Source organism: Centroberyx affinis, unplaced genomic scaffold (genome assembly GCF_046629955.1).
Source record: "Centroberyx affinis isolate AG114_WGS23_722 - 3 ecotype Tasmania unplaced genomic scaffold, CSIRO-AGI_Caff_v1 ptg000826l_1, whole genome shotgun sequence".
Taxonomy (NCBI): Eukaryota; Metazoa; Chordata; class Actinopteri; order Beryciformes; family Berycidae; genus Centroberyx; species Centroberyx affinis.
This window is the reverse complement of record NW_027279425.1, coordinates 455,619-475,941: the sequence shown is the minus strand read 5'-3', so window position 1 is coordinate 475,941 and position 20,323 is coordinate 455,619. Positions and strand designations below refer to the sequence as shown.

The following is a 20,323-nucleotide window of genomic DNA, read 5'->3' as shown; positions in this document are numbered from 1 at the left end:
GTCAATAACCTGCCAAAAGATTATAAGGCCCATAAACACCTCATACTGCCGCTGGAGATTCAGGTTAAATAAAGTTTACACCGAGGGCCATATAACAAAAAGCAGATGGGCTTGGCATAGGTAAAAGGGTTGAATGTTGAGTCTTTGTGTTATCTGGACACACTGAAGGGAGTCCTGCGGAGCTTTGGCCAGACAGCTTCCAGCGGGAGTTCCCCGCCTGCTGAGACACGTCCATCAGCGCTTTTTTTGAACTATCTCTAATGTCAGGAAAATGACAAGTGAAAATGTGAGAGAGCGAGAAGGGACATGAATGAAAGAGAGTCATGAAAGGTCAAACTCAAACTCACAGTATTTGAGTTCAGCCACTCTTTGTCCATTGCTACATCGAAGTGGTAAGAGATGTCTCTGTTGGCGTGTTGAAGTGTGTGAGTTTTCTTTTTGTGTGTGTATTCCTCTTTTCTTTTTGTGTGCATAACCTCTACATGTCTACATCCTATGTCAGCATCATCCACTCAACCATTTTTCTACTGATTTGCTTCATATTGAGATGTAATACACCTCAGTTGACTGATATATCGAAACCTGTGACGCCATTTTGACAGCGTTAGGCTATTACAACCTGATGAAAAATGAAGACTCTGTTGGTCTGAAGGATTGTCGATCAAAATAGAGGAAGATGTATGTCCATCAATACAGTAGTCGGATGGTGAGAGGACCATTTATTGTGGCAGGGAGAGTGAGAACACCCATAATCACTGAGTTACAGCGCCAAAGACCCATGAAAGACCCCATCTCAGGCCAGTTTGGTTTCTTCTAGATGTGGCAGAATAGCCCAGGAAATTCTGTCATAAAGACTTATGAGCTGCTTACAGTGCAAATGGACTTTAAAAAAAAACAGTGCTAGGGCACTGCACAAAGAAATGAATGTCATGTCATACCTAACACACTGTACTCACTAGAAGAATGACACCCTACTGACACATATCTTCCCCTGGCCCCTCTCACAGACCTGTAGCTGTCAGTAGCAAGGCTGCGAGGGTGTAAATGATGAAAAACTGCCTGTTACTGTAGGTCTTGTGGTCTGCACTCTGCTGAGCATGCCACCCATAATGAATAAACTGTTTTCCACATGGCCAAAGCCACAACTGTTTTTTTTTTTTTGTAGCTCGGTAGCCACTGTCGCTGCGTAGCTAGTGGGGTAGAACGTCTGGTGTAACTCAATCCAGTTTGTGTGCAAATGCAAGGCACCCCCCTGAAAGTAGTGGTCCTCAGAAGAAATCTAATAACATACTGTATATGTCACGCAGCCAAGATAGCTTTGCAGAGTAACAACTACGCCACCTTGGTTAACAGCCCCAGGAACTCCAATACTTCTCTGTTCACAGGGTAACACTATAACACCAAGTTCTCTCTGGGAGGGAGAGCAGTGTTCAGAAGGAGGCCGAGGTTGGAGTAGCTTGAATGCAAGTTTTATTGAAAAAGGTGCAAACAAAATAACAACCACCAGGGTCCATTGGTTGTAAGGGATAAGGGGAAGAACTGATAGCTGGTGAGACCGATTCTTTTAACTAACTCTATTCTTTTTGGCTGTCCGACTAGTGATCGATAAAAATGACAGTTTCATTGCCAACTATAAGGGCAGAGCGCAGACCTCCACCAACGTTTGTGCTATTATTGCTTGTTCGTGAGTTGGATCCGGATCCACTCAAAAATTTTATGGGTTCTTCCTTGGCCCATGCTAACTTCCACGAAGTTTCATGAAAATTGGGCCAGTAGTTTTTCCGTAATCCTGCTGAAAACAGACAAACAAACAAACAAAGAAAAAAACAAACGGCACCGAAAACATAACCACCTTGGCGGAGGTAACAAAACTCTGGACTACCCATCCCTATCAAAAGGTTTGCAGTAAAGGATAGAAAATGTCAAGGATTGTTCTCCTCAAATTGCCTGTACAATTAAAGCTAAACCGTTCCCACTGCATGTATTTGTGATAAAGGGTAAAAACTAACCAGCAGTTCTCGTCTAGTGTATTTGCAGTAAAAGGTAAAAAGCTAGCTAAAGTTTGTTCAGCAGGTGCACGGACAGTGGCAACTGTAGGCTAAGCAGTCCTGTCCCCTGTAGTTGGTCCTGGGCAGCTCCTATTCACAGGTTAGCTTCTCTTTCCAGTGTTTTCACTGGCAACATATTAGACTGAAAGCACTGGTGAGTACAATGTTTTAGGAAGGACAGCCAATGCCAGCAGTGTGGGTGTTAAAGGCTATTAGTGGGTCACCCTACTCACCGCCAGTAACTGTAACCCACATTTGAGGTGGTTGCCTGATAATAATTCCATGTGAATGTGCAATTGGCAAGTTTAGCCTGCGCAAAAACAGTGGCTATAGGCCTTCTACTTGTGCAACTTTGCAAAATGTAACTTTACCTGCCACCACCATGTCCACGGAACATGGGGGTTACTACTGGGACCTGGACCACCAGCATACGCCCCAGTAGCTGACACGTTACAAATCACACAAGGCTACTAACAATCTGCCTACTCATCCATGGTGTGTCAAACAGGCCTCGGTGGGTAACAGGAGCCCTTCTGGCTTCCTGCTCCATCAGCTCAAACACAGCTTGACGTGATGGCGCAGAAAAAGATTCACCTCATTCTCCCTCTGCCTCCACTCATAACCATGAGTGAAGAAAACTGGACACTATTGGCCCAGAGGGGAAGCAGCCACAGTTCTCATAGGCTGGTCTGTCTGTCTGTCAGGTCCCATTACTGTAAGAGTTCAGTTGTGCAACAGGGAAATCAGTAGTTGTAATGGGAAATGTTTACTGTCTGAACTGACATACAGCATGAAACGCAAATGCACTGCAACCAAGGGTTAAGCTTGGCAAAACAGCCCAGCCTGTACACTAATTTTAATACTTTATGGTCACAGCGTACAGATTATCACTACACACAAAAAGATAAAAATGTCATGTAAACAGTACAAACAATGTGCAAAATACAGCTGTGTGATACTTCATGCTGCATAATGAGCAAACCAAATGCAAAATATCCTGTCACAAACTCACTTATTTTAGATTTAGATTTATTTGATACAAATAATGTGATCCAAAATGCTGTTGACATTTTGTACTGGGAGGTTAAATTGCTTTTTACAGTATTCAGAGTAACCACACCATTAGGCTCTCCATAACTGCTGATATGTTCACAACAACAAACTTGACCAAGCGTTTAGATGGATGGATACAGGCTGCGGCACTGTGGCTGTCTACATTCTTGATTCGATAAGTAAGATGGAAAGCTAGACGCTCTCTGAGAAGTGTCCATTTTTTATGCTACTGAAGTGTGTCTGTGTGTGTATCTGTGTGTCTCTGTATGGGTGTGTGTGTTTGTGTGTGTGTGTATGTGTGTCTATGCATGATGGGCAGATAGATGGTTCCTGACAAGTGCTCTTGTAGCAGGCTACTGAACGATCTCTCATTTTTTAGGCCTTGGAGGCGACACAATAAAAAAAGAGGCTATTATAAATTGCGTCTGAAAGTGTTTTGGCTCTGCAATGTCAGCTGCATTTGGGGTTTAACCTATGAAAGATTGTCAAGCACTAAAGCCACAAGGACAGAAAAGGAATGAGAGCATGAGAGGAGAGAGAGAGAGAGAGAGAGAGAGAGAGAGAGAGAGAGAGAGAGAGAGAGACAGTTACGCAGTTCCTTTCTCCTTCTGGATGCATCATTAATCAGTTGTCATGATGCGGATGGCACGGTGACACAGGACTGACCTTGACCGAGCCACAGAGGAATTACCCTAAATGATGATTGCTTTTACATTTCCCTTCACTTCCTCTCTGTCTCCATCTCTCCTTCTTACTATCCCTCTGTGTGTCTCTCTGTCTGTCTCTCTTTCTCTCTCTCTCTCTCTCTCTCTCTCTCTCCCTCTCTTTGTTCTCTTTGTTGCTGTCTCTCCCCTCTTTTCTAAGTGATGGTACTGAGGCTTGACTTGAACTAATCCCTTTGCATCGAGACTAACACTCCTCCCCAGACACACACACACACACACATACACACACACACACACACACACACACACACATGCACCACCCACTGTTCTGGCTGCTTCTTCCATATGTCTCCTCTGATACCTCGGGCCCGCTGACACTATACAAACAGAGGCCCTGTGTTCTCCTCTGCCCTGGCGTCCTGTTCGTTTTGCAGCTCATCCTGCGGAGTTAAATGAATACAGCAAGGCCATGAGTGGGGATGTGTGTTAGGGATGTGTCCATTATTGAAGAGCTTCACAGAGGCGGGGGTACAATGAGACTGTCAATCACCTTTACTAGATGTGTAGGCGTTCAGTGTACTGCACAGCTTTGAATAAAAGTGCTCGCCAAATGGAACATGTTATGTTATAGAAGATGGGATCTAACACTAGACTTTTAACTTCTGAATGAATGAATGAATTGTTGCTTGAGCTGGAGTATACATTTCCATTGATTCCTTTGTCGTCTTCAGTACCCACACAAAAACAAAACTTGTGGTGGACCACATTGACCATGAAGTGAAACTCAGTGTTTATGCTGGGGGTACAGATTCTGGAACAAATTTGGATGGACTGGATAGAACTCTATCCTCTTGCCCCAATCTGGCTTTTCTTTACTTTCTTGCCTCTCGTCTTATATATCATCTTCACCAACTTCTTTCTAATCTTCATCTTGGTCAGTGAGTTCATTTTCTCCAAACTTCAACAACCCTACTCATCTTCCATTCTCTTCCTCTATCTTCTTCTTCTTTTTCTTCTTCTTCAAACAGACATTGATGCTCCTACCAACCTGGTCACCCTTGAGGAGACAGAGGACACTGCCACAGTATCGTGGGACCGAGTCCAGGCAGAGATTGAAAGCTACATGTTGAGCTACAGCTCTGCTGAGGGCTCCAGTACGGACATCCCAGTTGGGCCTGACCGCACCTCATACAGGCTGATTGGCCTGAGGCCCGGAGTCCTCTACACTGTCTACATCTGGGCTGTGAAGGGAGACAGAGCCAGCAGGAAGAGTTCAACAGAGGCCGAGACAGGTAAACTTTGAACTCGACCTGAGTTCATTACAGGGGCGTGTGATTTATCTGATCTTTTGAGTGTGTCAGCCATTGAAGAGCTTCACAAAAGACCCTTGAGTAAATTCTGGACGAATATGTTTCAAATGTTTGGAAAAAAAAAGAAATCCTGATGAGTGCTTGTTGAAAAACTCCACAAAAGGTAAGACACAAAAGGTAAACTGCTAACCCTGTATCTCCCAGGACACAGTGGTGGGCCTGCAGTGGTGGGCGTGCGATGTAAATAAAAACGTCTTCGTCCTCTGTATGCTCACATTTAATGGCTAAACATGTGAACAGGATGACCTGTGAGTCCTCAGTTCCTCAAGTGCTCCCAGGCGTTGTATTTCTTTTGCTTCCTTGATCTTTATGGCTTGTGAACAGACAGGAGGAAAGATGGTTCAAGTTTCACTCTTTCTTAAGCTCCTTTGTGCAAGAAACTCTTACCTCATATACCCTTAATATACAATGGACAACCACTTTCTTTAATCGTTTGTGTGTAGGTTATTTTTTTGTCATCTCCCTTTTTTTCTGGTTTCAAGTAGTTAAAAGAAATGAGTGTAGACATTCACCATCAGCACACTAACCTCTCTTCGCCTAACTGCCAAGAGGGAAACTTTCACTCTGTACTGAAGAGGGTATTTAACATAATTAGGTTGGACACCTCATTTAAAGGCGGTTTAGCTTAGCCTGAGGTTGGATGTCTGTAAGAAAATGTTGCTTAGTCACCAAAGCCGGCTCAAAGGACCCATTAAATTCAGTTGAAAACAGTGAGCAAAAACCTTCAGAACATTTAGGAGTTGTTCCACCCACATAGCCTATATGCAACAGAAAAGAGGCAGCGTCTTTTTCACATTTGTATTGATGGTATTTAACAGATGTCTCTGACATTGTCAGGAAGCACAAACTTGACAAGGCAGCGAGCAGTAAATCCAAATCTATAGTCCTGCCTAGTCTGTAACAAAAATTATTATTCTCACTAGAGAGTTTTGATCTTTCCGAAATGTATACTTTAATGTACCTTAACTTACCTTTACATTTTATCCCATTAATTTATCCCATTGATACTTTTCGTGGTGCACAGCTGTACTGCACTACACAATTGCAATCCTTCCTCATACACCTTTTTGAGATTTTTCCTGATCCCTTTTCACGAGGGAAGCAGACATGTTAGCTCCAATAACATGACTCATACGTCAAACAGTGGGAAACCCCCTTGGATACAAACATCTGAAACAGGCTTGAAATCCGCTTTACTGGCTGGTGGTGTCAGCAGGTGTTCTCTGCCTGAGAAATGGCTGTCAATTCCTGTTTAGGTGTGTGTGTGTGTGTGTGTGTGTGTGTGTGTGTGTGTGTGTGTGTGTGTGTGTGTGTGTGTGTGTGTGTGTGTGTATGCGTGCACGTGTGCGTGCGCATGCGTGCGTGTGTCCTTTTGAATTGTTGATCGCAATAACTGTAACACAATGGATATGGTAAGCAGCAACTGTTTTCTACTATGATGAGAGAGATGAGTAGACAGTTCACTCCCCTTTTTTTTTTACACAGTACAGACGCTAAGAGAGATGTAGAGCAGCAAAGACATAAGATGGAGGGTTCTGGTGGGATTCATCTTGCAGCTGGTAGCAGGAGCCTTAACGACTACACCATCTATTGGCACAGATCTGAAGCATATTAAGGAGATGAATGAACCTGGATCAGCCATGGCCCATGTGGTTAAGCCAGCCACATCTACTGCTTGTCTAGAAAGATACTGAAGACTACTGAGTCTCAGTAAGGGCTACACTGTAGTAACGCTACATAAAATGGTGAAAAATATTATTCTCGTGGGACACAGCATTGCTGGTTCTGGTTTCTTATAAAATGCCTTCTTTACAGCAGCATTTTAATGTTTGCAATCGTGGTGTGCTATATTTGCATGTTCTTTGATTAACATAGCTCATAGGATAGTACTTACTGTAATTCATAGTACCTATACTTACATTACACAACCATGTGATATGATATCAAACTTTGGTTCAAAAGTCAATGGAAGATGTTTCAAGTAGGTTCTTATTGGTTAGTCCTACTTGATGATTTGAGCATTTCTAAAAGAACATATTTTTCAACTTTCGTCTGTCAGACAAACAAGGACAGACACAAAACCTGTTGATGGGAAAAGGGTGAGATTTAACTAAAACTCCCAAACTCCATCTACCCATTTTGATCCACGTTTGATATCTTCTGCAATGTTTCTAACCTCTTACACACTGACTGAAGGTGGGTGGTTTTTATCTTGCTACAGTTTGTAGTAGTGGTGTGTAGTTACCTTTATGTTTGCATAGGATGTAGTAATATGCTTTTGTCGTCTACACTAACCATAACTCCCCATGCAGAGCTGGACGCTCCTACTAACCTCTTGGCCAGAGATGAAACAGAGTCCAGCTTCAGCGTGTCGTGGGACCGAGTCCAGGCAGAAATTGACGACTACATGCTTACCTACAGCTCTGCTGAGGGCTCCAGTACGGAGATCCCAGTGGGGCCTGACAGCGCCTCTTACAGGCTGACTGGCCTGAGGCCTGGAGTCCACTACACTGTCTACATCTGGGCTGTGAAGGGGGACAAAGCCAGCAGGAAGATCTCGACACAAGCCGAAACAGGTCTCAGACAGTTTCTGTTAATTCCAAAGCACTGATGTAACCAACTAAGGCCAAATTTGGGTTGAAATGCTCATCCTGAAAATTAGTTTTTGGGCCTATGTTTCTTAGCATATCAGATATGCTAAGAAACACACGCTCACATAATACCACACTTGATATCAGACTTATTTTGACCAGACAATTTCCACATCAAACTATAAAAGATAGCATAAAAGCATAAAGCAGAAAAAAAATTCTTAATTTAATGTCTCTTTCAATTTCCTACATGATAACCTAACCAGAATCAATAGTTGCGCTCTAGTTCTATATAACTCTAGTTATATGATTATAGAACTCTTGTTCTCTGATCACAAGCCAATAAAACCCCTCTGTTGCCTCAGCGCACTGAAAATTTGAATGCGTTTGAATGCTCAGCCAATCAGGATGAGTCTATACAACCCTATGGCGCTCTGCCCTATATAAGGCGAGCACACCTACACTCTGCGTCCACTATGTTTTCAGTGACTCGTGGAGCAGTAGGTTGATGTTAGAGGGCTCCGCCTGGGATCATAGAACTAGAGTTACCATGTGTAACTATCGTTCTATTTCACACAGGCTCCGCCCTCTAACAGGGCTCTATTGGCTTAGAGGGCAAAGCTGTGTCCCAGAATTAAGCACAGACCTGGAGAAAGACCCAGACACATCCAACAGATAAAACCTGATGAACAGACAGGGCGTCGACCATGACGCCACTGTATAAATCTCCTTCACGCTTATTCCACTGAATAAGGCTGTTGATGCTGCTACACTTCATGCAGAATGCGAACATATAGCCACTGGAGGGTCTCTGCCCCTGAACATGTAAGCCAGTGTCTCTGTTTAGACAGGAGCTTGCCAGCCATTCTGTCTTCATAGCGCGTAGGTGTGTGCTCCACATAGCAATGCCAATGCACACACTGGGCATAAGCAATGCAGTTTCTCCCCTCTCTCTCCAGCATGAGGAGGAGGATAGAACACATCCGATTGAATTGTCCTAGATCTAAAAGAACTTTTAATGTTCTTAGGTGTAAAGGACAGGTTTTGTCTGAGTGTATCGCCACTCACATCTCCTCTCGGCAGTAAACAGCTGGGGTGGACGGATAGTGTCACAAATCATTCACTCTCTTAGCTGAAGTAAATGACGACAATTTAAGAGCGATGTGCCTAATAGGCTTGAAAGGCTCTTTAGAGAGGACTTTGAGAACCAAAGGCAATTCCCACTGTGGCAGAGAGTATCACTGGATGTTGTCTCCTAGGCCCCCAGCAGAAAATGTTTTAGGAGAGGGTGGCCGAAAACTGACCTCTCTCCAAAACCTTAATGACAAGATCAGATCTCTGACGCATAAACTTTAAGAGCAGAATGTGCCAACCATTTCTCTAGCAGGTGCTGGAGAAAGGAGAGAATAGACCCAATTGAGCAATTCAATGGATTGATATTCCTTTCTCCACAACACTTTTGGAAAACCAACCAATTTGTTTTATAGCATGAAATGATGGATTGTACCCACGAGCCCCGGATAGTCTGCACAATGGCTGCAGAAAACCCTGCACGTATCAGGCTGTCCCTTTCAGGAGGCAAACCTTGAAAGGTTTGCCCAGATTGGGCATCTCACATATTGCACTGTTCACATTGCCGACTTGGCCGCTTATCCCTGGTCTGCAGTGGAATATGCTTCCCACTCCCTGACCAACTAGCAGAGCCAGTAAGTGCGCAGCCAGCGCATTGTCCAGTTGGGAGCGGTAGAAATGGCTCCCGACTGCTGGGCCTGGCAGTCGATGTATCCGCCATCCCCAGAGATGCATGCTTGGCACCGAGGTACTTGAAGCATTGCTGGATGTTGGGACTGATGGCGGTGACCAGTCTAGGGCAGGGAGTGTCAGACAAAGCCATCCTCGGCAGTGGTGTCATCTTCAGGCGCTGATGAAAAGTGGATGCAGAGTGTAGGTGTGCTCGCCTTATATAGGGCGAATTGCCATAGGGATGTATAGGCTCGTCCTGATTGACTGAGCACGGGCATTCAAATTTTCAGTGCACTGAGGCAACTGTAAGGGGGCAAATGTGTGAAATACAACAGCTTGTTTTTTAAAAGCAGTTTTCAACCGTAGTATAATTGAACTATTCCAATAACCATGACTTCATATGCAGAGCTGGATGCTCCTGCTAACCTCCTGGCCCAAGATGAGACAGAGTCCAGCTTCAGTGTGTCGTGGGACAGAGTCCAGGCTGAAATCGACGGATATAGGTTGAGCTACAGCTCTGCTGAGGGCTCAAGTGCAGAGATCCCTTTGGGGCCTGACAGTGCCTCTTACAGGCTGACTGGCCTGAGGCCTGGAGTCCGCTACACTGTCTACATCTGGGCTGTGAAGGGGGACAAAGCCAGCAGGAAGATCTCAACACAAGCTGAGACAGGTTACTACATTTGATATTGATAAAAAAAATAAGAATAAGAATAGTTAGGCCTGGTCCATTTGTCTGGGGAGTATCTCATTTTTTGATGATCAGATATCTTTTTGGTAAAGATCAGCTCCAATGGAATCAAAAGAAGAAAATTATTTTCCATGTACTCACCACTGTATAACCTAATATTTTTTAGAAAATGCATGCGATGCATTCTTTCATTTCCATTTCAATGGAAATAAAACAACACATCTTGTAGTTTGTAGTAGTGTAATAACCACCTCCACTAACATTTCCCTCTAGAGCTGGATGCTCCTACTAACCTCTTGGCCAGAGATGAAACAGAGTCCAGCTTCAGCGTGTCGTGGGACCGAGTCCAGGCAGAAATTGACGACTACATGCTTACCTACAGCTCTGCTGAGGGCTCCAGTACGGAGATCCCAGTGGGGCCTGACAGCGCCTCTTACAGGCTGACTGGCCTGAGGCCTGGAGTCCTCTACACTGTCTACATCTGGGTTGTGAAGGGGGACAAAGCCACCAGGAAGATCTCAACACAAGCTGAGACAGGTTAATGCACAACGATTAGGGAGGTTTTTCTTCTGTCAATATTAAAGCCCCTTTCCTCCTGAATTTTTTATACTTCATTTAACATCCAAAGCAATCCAGAAATTGATGTTAATGAGATACCAAAGTAAAGAGTTACTGGCAAAATTGCTTTCTTCCTTCACTACCATCAAGATGAAGAGGACTAGGTCTAATTCCATTCATATGGTGATGATAAGAAATCTCAATATGTCAGTTTATGCTAAAAAGCAGCACTGAATTGGGATTTGGGCTCCAGGAGTGGAGGCAGGTCAGGTCACTACACTCAAGAGAAAAAAGGGAGGAGTGGACAGCTTTGTTACAGGGAGGCTTACGTGACGATCTGAAATTTGCAATGAGAATTACAAAACAAATCTTGTGAATATCTTTCATTGTAAGTGAGTAAAACACACCATTGTATATGTTGTAATTGTACCCCCTTTTCTTGCTCCCTGTGACAATGCTGTTGACTTCTGTTTTTTTCCTTTGAGGCTACACTGGGATACACAAGGGTCGGGGGTTAAGCATCAGGGGTTAGGAACTGTATGGGCAGACATCTGGGTGTTTGGGTTTGGATAGAAATGGCTTTATGATGGTTTGATCATCTGTTATGTTCTGTTATCTTATGGGAGTTGTAAGTAAATGTAACTCCCAATTCAATTAGTCAGTTTAAACCTACAAAACTGCCTATACTGTAAGTAATTCAGTCAAACCATGAATAGACCACCAGTTTTTTGAGACACCTGAAAACCATTTGGACCTGAGGATAGGTTTGTATTCTTTATAGCAAAAGCATGCAAATGTTGTTCTTAAATATAGTCAACAAGGAAACAACATGTTATAAGTACAGCTTCCTCTGGTTCACTCTGCATAGTAAGGCTATTATTTTATTTGCACATAAACAAATCCACATCCCAGCATTCCTCTTTGTGGTATGACCTTTGGCGTATTACATTTTATGTTTCTTGTTTTTGCCTGCACCATGACCAGCATACACACTGCTGTTCATAGGGCACTCAAAACTCTTTCAGTCTAAACGTACTCCCCCCCGAAGCACTCTTGTACCGGCAGGATATGCTCCCCACAGGCCGCGTTAGGTCACTGGGCGCATCTCGTAACTCTGTGTGGGGTAAAAACAGTAGCACCAGCACATGGTGGATGGGTTAGAACAGGGACGTCTTTGTGTGAGCCAGATCATCTGTGTAAAATCATCTGGGAGCTCTAAGTTAAAGCTGCATTTTTTTCAATTAGGCAGCAAATGGCCGGAGTTTTGGATTATAAACTTGTCTCGTCGTAACTCATCGGAAGCCATCTATGTTACAGGCCTTTATGCATCCCAGGAGAAATCACCTGGGATGCATAAAGGCGAGTGTTATTACATTTGTGACTTTATTGGTCCTAATAACAGGCACCATTAACGTTTCAGTTAAAACTTTCTCAAACCAACATCACCAAGTTTCACAGACTTTTTCAAAAGTAGTGCTTTCCACTCAAGAATATGCAATATTAAATTAACTGAATTAAATTTAGCCACTCTTTATACTATTTTGTGATTTTAAAATTTGTATAAGTAACTTGAATGAATTGATTGTTTTTACTGCCGTTGTACCTAATTGTAACACACAGGCTCACAAGACACTTTTCTCTAACCTCTTAAACCCTATGGGAGATTAAGGCTCCATTACAGCAGACCTCTTTGTCTCAGACAAGTTATCTTCCCTGGGGCTTCATGTTGACAGTCAGTGTCTGTTTCAGCTTAATCCCCCATACCAGTTAAATGAGAGAGACAATGACTAGACAGAACTGTAATTTTGTGTCTGTGGAGGCACGTAATAAACAAACAGAAAAGAAAAAAAAGAATCATCTTTGGTCAGTTGACAGGGCTGTTGTTGCACTTCGGGTGGAATGACAGCCATGTAGTTCAGGCTGACAAAGAGTAGAGGTCTATAACTGTCAAATACCTTAATGTGACATTTACCATTTGAGGTGGATGAAAGGAATAAGGAGGGATGAATGCTGCACAATAAAATATTTTTTTTGTGTTTGAAAAGCATTTAATTCACATCTCATGAGTGAGAGAAAGGTTTGTACTCTGAAAACTGGAGCAAAGGTGCAACCTAAAAATAATAAGGACAGGGAGGATTTAAACAATGATTTAACAGAAATATTAAATAATTAGGTAAGTTCAAACACAGAGACCTTCATCAGACAATACTCCAATTTAGGGTCATTTACAATTGATCCCCACTTTTCCCTCCACTCACAGTTGGCATAAACTGTGAACCCCAAAACCCTCTACTCACCCAACCCAGTGCTGAGTGAATGAATGAATGAATGAATGAATGAATGAATGAATGAATGAGCAAGCATACGGATGCATAAATGAATATAAAATACACACCTTACTCTTCTGCTGTAAGCCGCTCTGATCTCCGCTCTGACCCACAGACATCGATGCCCCCAAGGACCTGAAGGCTACAGATGTGACTCTGGAGTCTGCCTCCTTGACCTGGATCCCTCCGCTGGCTGACATCGAGGGTTACATCCTCACCTACAGAGCTGAGGACGGCACCATGGAGGTATAGAGCTGTGTAGCCTTAACACCACATACACACACAAGCTTACATGCATAGATTATTTTAACGTAGGTAGGCCGACTTCAGAAGTTTTTGTGGTACTCCTCTTGCCGAAGAGAAGAGAAACAGATAAGCAGTTGCAAAGAGATAAGACAGCATGAAAGGGATTCAAACTCTTTCTGTTGTTGGCTGTATTATGTGCATTGGCCAGTGAGTGAGCCAACAGTAAATCTTCAATCTTCAGGCAGGAGAATATAGCCTCTATACAGGCAACATGAGTTTTCCTACACTGGCTGACTCAGATTGATTCCTCCATGGTTTCCTCCTCACCTGCAAAATGATAATGACACCGCTGAGGTATTATACTCTTTGTCACACCATTTGGAAATATAGAGATCAACCCTTATGCATTTATCACTATAGAACTGGTACATATGAAGGATCCACCCTCATCTGGAAAACTTAGTTTGACGCTGCAGTAAGCTGCATAAAAACACTTTATTCTCCCTTTAGTAAAAGTAGAGCTACAGTTGCTTTTAGTGACCCGTGATAAAAGCAGGGTAAGGAATTATATAATACTGCATTTTATGTCCTCTCCTTGCCTATATAAGCATGAGAATACCATTTGTATTATATAACACACTTTTAGGGTTTTACTGTTTAAAATAGAGGCTGGGGGTGCATAAATCTAAGCTCTGTAGAACACTGACCTCTTGTGGCAAAAGTAGCAAATTCATCTGTAAAGTAGTAAAGTTATGCATATACTGTAGATGTGGGCATTGATCTATTCCTGGAAATCTCAAGATTTCAGAAGAACTGGTTATACTGATTTCTTGCCTGTCTACATGAGATGTTTAAGGAATGATATATGATCATTAGTCATCAATACTGTAGACTTGGTCACAGGCATTTGTATCATGCCTTAAACATTTTACTTGGTTGAAATGGTAGTAGCATTGCATGCTCAGAAAGATTAACTGTAACTGTTCTGTATTTTGTTCAGACTGTTGAAAAGCAGGTTGGAGCCGGGGAGAGACGTTTTGCTGTGTCCGGTCTGGAGATGGGGAAGAGCTACATTGTCACCCTGATTGCCTACAGGGGAGCCAAGAGGAGCAAGGTGGTGGAGACCATCTTCAAAACAGGTCAGTACACGCTACTGTATGGTGCCTTCAGTTACTACTGTTATCTTTTATAGTATTTGGCTGTGAGGGACCAAGTCCACTGAAAAAGTGCAAGGTGTCCTTTTCTGATCTATTCTGTTCTGCTCTTTTCTTCTTTGTCATATTTTATGATATGATATGATATGATATGATGTGAAATTATATGAAATTATGTGATATAATATGTCCACCTTCTTAGTGGATCTGCAGTGGATTGTATGTCACATCATGTAATATCACAGCATGGCACATCATATCACATCCTATCACGTCATGTCATGTTATACCATGGCGTATCATATCACGTTACACCATGCAATATAAAATATATATATACGTATAATAAATATATGTCATTTTGTGTGAAATGATGCCACCTCATCACAACAGACAATGACATCACTCCATGCTACGTCCTGTCACAATATGTAATGTCACGTCACGTCACGTCACGTCACGTCACGTCACGTCACGTCACGTCACGTCACGTCACGTCACGTCACGTCACGTCACGTCACGTCACGTCACGTCACGTCACGTCACGTCACGTCACCTCACCTCACCTCACCTCACCTCACCTCACCTCACCTCACCTCACCTCACCTCACCTCCTCTCCCCCAGTTGGCCTGCTCTACCCGTTCCCCATGGACTGCGTTCAGATCATGAAGAATGGCAATAAGAAGAGTGGCATCTACACCATCTATGTTAACAATGACCGCTCCAAACCAGTCGAGGTCTTCTGCGACATGGACACTGATGGAGGCGGCTGGCTGGTAAGCAACGATATTGATATATAGCATTATTTTATAATTGTATTATCCTTGACGCTTTGGCAATATTGCTCACCTGACATTCATGCCAATAAAACATACTGAATTGATATAGTAGCACACGATAGTTCCCCCAGATAAGAATGTTAATCATTATCAATATTTTGCAATGAATAAATAATATGAATTATAGTCATGGTAATTGGTGGTGGCATTTGATAGCTGAATCAGAGAATGGGCAATAGCAACAACTGAAAGACACAGATTTGTTTGAAACCTTTGTGTAGCAGCTTTCAGTGACACCTCCTGCTCTGTCTCAGGTGCTCCAGCGCCGTAACACTGGCAGGCTGGACTTTATGAAGCGCTGGAGACAGTACATAGCCGGGTTTGGCAACATGACAGACGAGTTCTGGCTTGGTGAGTGCGGGAATGTTTTTGCTCTTTTCTTTTTTTTTCAGAAATTGAAATGGCATTGTATTTCATTAGATGGAGAAATCAAGTGTTTCCTCTCTTTCCCTCTCTCTCTCTCTCTCTCTCTCTCTCTCTCTCGCTCTCTCTCTCTCTCTCCTCCTCCTCCCCAGGTCTGAACAATATTTATGAGCTTACAAACACTCCCACCCAGTACGAGCTGAGGTTTGACCTGGGCCTCGGCTCAGAGAGGGTGTACGCCGTCTATGACAACTTCAAGATTGCCCCGGTCAAACAGAAGTTCAAACTTACAATCGGCACATACAGTGGGACAGCTGGTGGGGTTCATTTGTTCCTTCAATTTTATTCAAACTATAGGAATTATAAATACTGAGGAGACAGTGTCTGAGCTTTGGCTTTGAAGGCAGGCAGATACAACAGCACAGCTGGTAGAAGCTGTGCTGTGCTTTTTCCTGAAACCTTGCTCAGACAGCAGGAATTATAGAGAAGGATAGAGGCAGGGGAGCCAATGAGACAGACAGGGGTTTCAAGCAGTGGGCACCTGGACCCATCAAGCTTAATTATCCCTTCAAGAGTAAATACCAGTCTCCATCCTCCATAAAACGATCACAGAACATCTTCACTATTCAGTTACAGAAGGGGGTCGATGAAAAATTCTTACACCCAGGATCATTGTAACCTGTCTTTTCCATTGAAGCCTGGCAAATACAGACGGAGATGGAGCATTTGTTTCAGAAACTTTTATTCAGTCAGAGTTATAGACAGAGACCGCATAGGGAAGGCAGTACCTGACGAAGGCGGGGATTTAGTAGGCTTTGAAACCAGACAGATATAGAGGCACAGCAAGTGGGGCCGTGTGTCTACACATGCCACAATATGCTGAGATAACATATCTTTCTTAGATTTGGCATTTTATTAAATTTCTTCCGTCAGGAAAAGAAGTCAGAAGTGAGCAAATTCTGCAAAAATATGTTGTGGGCGTAGGGAGGGGGGTTGAGTCATGTATATTTTTGAGAACTACTAATTATTATAGTTGTTGATGACTGTTGTTCTTTCCCCAGGTGATGCTATGACCTACCACCAGGGCCGGCCCTGGTCTACTGTCGACTCAGATAATGACATCGCTCTGGGTAACTGTGCCCTGACCCACCGCGGCGCCTGGTGGTACAAGAACTGTCACCTGGCCAACCTCAACGGCAAATGGGGTGACAACAGGCACAGTTTGGTGAGTAAGCAGGGAGGCATCTATGTGTTGGTAATTTGTGGTTGTGTGACAGGTGTTATCTGGATCATGTGCACAAACTGTGATTTCTTCTCATGCAGCGGTATGTAGCCAATGTGCTGAATCTTGGTTTAGCTCAACCAATGTGGGGGTAAAAAGGGCAAAAAGAAGAGCTTCAAATGGTTCCTGTAACTGGTTTTGTGTGGCAGTAGACACATGTCTGCACACACACACACACACAAACACACACACACACATATGCATGCACATACACTTGCACAAAATGAATTCTTAACCTAAGGTGTCTCAGATCATACCTTTATGTTATTGCCGCAACATTAACTAAGCAAAACAGATCTTGCCGGTTAAAAATCTAGGACATGGTGTTGAAGTAAGTCGGGCTCTCTGGTGTAGTGTGCATTAACACCAATAGATGGCACTGATAGTATTATATAACGGCAGGTTTATACTAACCCAAGCTAATAGTCAGGGTCCTGTAAGGCAGTGATGCTCTGAATCCATCACTTTCCATAAGAGGACAGATTTCTCAAACTTTGTATAAAATCCTGGTATTTAAATCTGGCTCATAAGGTAAGATAAAGCGTTATTGTCTGAGGAAGACTGAATCTATCATTCATGATACTGAATAATCATACTAATGGTTCCTAATGGTTTCTCAATGTTTGCCACTCCGGCGCCCCTGCAGCCCAGATTTCTTTGTGGCAAATAAAATATTCATTGAGTGCTGTTCTTGATTAATTCAACAGTTATTACACACAGTTTTAGTTAAGAAGTTGAGTAGAGTTTTGTTTTGTATATTTATTTCTCATTGTTTATTAATAATACCTTACTGACAATACTACCAATATCACTACTAGTATAAGTACTTCTTGTACTACTACTACTCATAATACTGCTACAACTACTACAATTGCTGTCAATAATAACAACAACACAAAGATTATTATTTGTAATAATAATTATCATCATCACAATCACAATCATAATCAAACAGCCCTCAGCACCATTATCGCTAACATCATCTTTATTATTTAGGATCTTTTCTAAACCAAGTTACAAAATGGGGAAAAAAAAAAAAAAAAAATGATGCTACAGTACAGGATTTGTGGGAGGGAGGCAGTTCCCTGGTCAGCAATCAAAGACAAGCTTCACCCCAGCCTACTTTAAGTTGTTTTGTTTTGGATTGTTGAGGTGAAGCTGAAATGCCCTGAATCCATCAGCACTGATAAGAGAACACATTTCTCACACCCGGTATAAAACGTAAGTGTTTTTTACCAGGCTGATAGGGTAACAACAACAGTTATTATGTCTAAGGGAGACTGATACCGAAGGAAATGCCAGGGGATTTCTCTGCTCTTGTCAAGATTTCATCCATAATATTGCTGCTCCAGATATCTCCCGCAATGTTTGTTGATGAAATGCAATAACAGTCAAAACAAGTTTGTACTGTCATGAAATGAAGCTAGAGGCTGGTATTTATTAGTGTTTGTCATTCTGCCTGTCTGTCTTCCCGCCTGCCTTTCTCTCTCTCTTCCTCTCTCTCTCTCTCTCTCTCTCTCTCTCATCTCCATCTCTTGACCCTTCAACTCTCCTGTCTCCCCTATCTTGCTTCACTCCACTCTTCCTCTTCTAACCACGCTTTGCCTTCTCCCCTGCCCACTCTCTCATCCCTCTCTCTTCTCTCTTCATTCCCTCCCCATCTCTTCCTCTCTCACTCTTCTCTTCTCCCCTCTGCCAGGGAGTGAACTGGGAGCCATGGAAGGGCCACCTGGTGTCCCTGGACTTCACCGAGATGAAGATCCGACCCTTGGGAGCCTTGTCTAGCAGGAAGAGGAGGTCGCTGATGGCCAGAGAGAAGAGGAGAACTACAGCCTCGCAGGAGAAAGACACAAACACCTCCCTCTAAAACCACAACACACTGCTGTCAGCCGTTTACTCGCCATCACGCTAGATTTGGGCATTTCTCTGCATATTAGTGTGGCTATAAAGGATGGATCGCCTGTGTCGGCACCTGTGAGTCTCAGGTCTTGGACTGTGAAATGCAAACACACTTCGATGGGCATCATAGGAAATCGTAACTTATTAGGTGTTCGTTTACACTGAATATCAGATCCGAGATCAGAAATTATATCAGAAATTCCTGGGTTTAGTGTGATTGTGGGAAAGCGGCCAGTAGAAAACTTGCCTTGGAGTTATTTTGAAGTCAGTGCTTGAAATGAAGTAGCATTAACAAGAGTTTAGTGCATCGGTCAAAATGTTGTGAGGGAAATAACGAATTGTAATGAAAAAAAAAAAAATCAAACTGACCCCAGTTTGACTCTGGTGGAAACTTCAATTTCAAACCAGGCCACAGTAGATTTGCGTGAGCTCAGAAAAACCAAGAACTCTTATCTTCATTTACTGCATACCTTTTACCTTTTTTTTATCCTAGGGCTGCAGCCTGGGTTATTTGTATTATATTTGTTTATTTCATATTCTATGTTGCAAGTGAAGAGCAACTTTCACTGTGTATAGTAGTATTATCATAATGGCAAAAATGAAAAAAAAAATAAAATAAAACTGAAAGAAAAAACAGCTTGTGTTTTGACTGCGAGAGTCAGGTGTAGACAATTAGCGAGTTAGAGCCCTGACTTTATTGATTATGAAGCTGGCTGGCTGTGTCACATAAGATTGTCACTGTGCCACAAACACTGTCAGATCACATTAGGCTCTGCAGAACGAGCAAGAAAATAACAATGAATGGACGTCTGGAATGGCCATATTGCTCCTGCTTTACTTTTATATGATAAGGACAGCGCATATCAATCATTGTAATGTGCCCATATCGTATGCCAATAAGGCTGAATTTCATTGAGGTTCTTGCCTCATCCTCAGGAACTTAATGACCAAAGTGTTGTTTTCATTCTGGACCGCTGACAAAGGTTATTAATACTGCTTTGACTTTGACTTTATTACTTTATTACATTTTTACGCTTTTATTACAAACTTTATTAGTTTATGTGACAAGGACAGAGCACATCAATCAGTCTTTCTGCTAATGTGCCAGAATTAATTTGTAGCCCCTGCCCCTCATAAATTTTGCGTCCCCTAAAATTTCTTTTTAAGCCTTCATGGCCCATAAGGTTTTACTCCAGCCAATCCTCAATCAGGAATTCAAGGTTAGAAGTCACAGTGGAATTAAAAAAGATTATAGGCTATATGAATATTTTCTTCAATGATTGTATTTTCAAACGGATATTGTAGTAGTTGTTGTCTCCTACTCATGCCACACATTTACAGTAAAAAAATAAAAGCCATGTGACATGAAATACTTCTGGCACTGATGTCCTTTTTCCTAAATTGAGGATAGCTTTGGCCTCAAGAGCATTTCCATCTCTGGTAGCCATGTTAGCTCCATTATCTTGTTCCACTGCTGCTGATAATAAACATGTGAA

The 20,323-nt window shown here is 42.7% G+C and overlaps 1 protein-coding gene across 4 annotated transcripts in view; it reads left to right on the top strand.

Annotated features, from left to right (window-relative positions):
* tnn (tenascin N) overlaps nt 1–20,180 on the top strand; it is a 40,061-nt gene extending 19,881 nt beyond the window's left edge. Inside the window, exons 9-19 of one of the 4 annotated variants that reach the window (XM_071520776.1) lie at nt 4,795–5,058; nt 7,449–7,712; nt 9,877–10,140; nt 10,432–10,695; nt 13,159–13,289; nt 14,290–14,428; nt 15,069–15,220; nt 15,538–15,634; nt 15,799–15,963; nt 16,708–16,871; nt 18,628–20,180. In XM_071520776.1, the coding sequence (XP_071376877.1) occupies nt 4,795–5,058; nt 7,449–7,712; nt 9,877–10,140; nt 10,432–10,695; nt 13,159–13,289; nt 14,290–14,428; nt 15,069–15,220; nt 15,538–15,634; nt 15,799–15,963; nt 16,708–16,871; nt 18,628–18,795 (2,072 nt within the window). In that variant the 3' untranslated portion in view covers nt 18,796–20,180. The remainder of the gene's footprint in view (nt 1–4,794; nt 5,059–7,448; nt 7,713–9,876; nt 10,141–10,431; nt 10,696–13,158; nt 13,290–14,289; nt 14,429–15,068; nt 15,221–15,537; nt 15,635–15,798; nt 15,964–16,707; nt 16,872–18,627) is intronic. The other 3 variants (XM_071520777.1, XM_071520778.1, XM_071520779.1) reach the window with 3 other exon arrangements.
* Nucleotides 20,181–20,323: the final 143 nt, after the last annotated feature.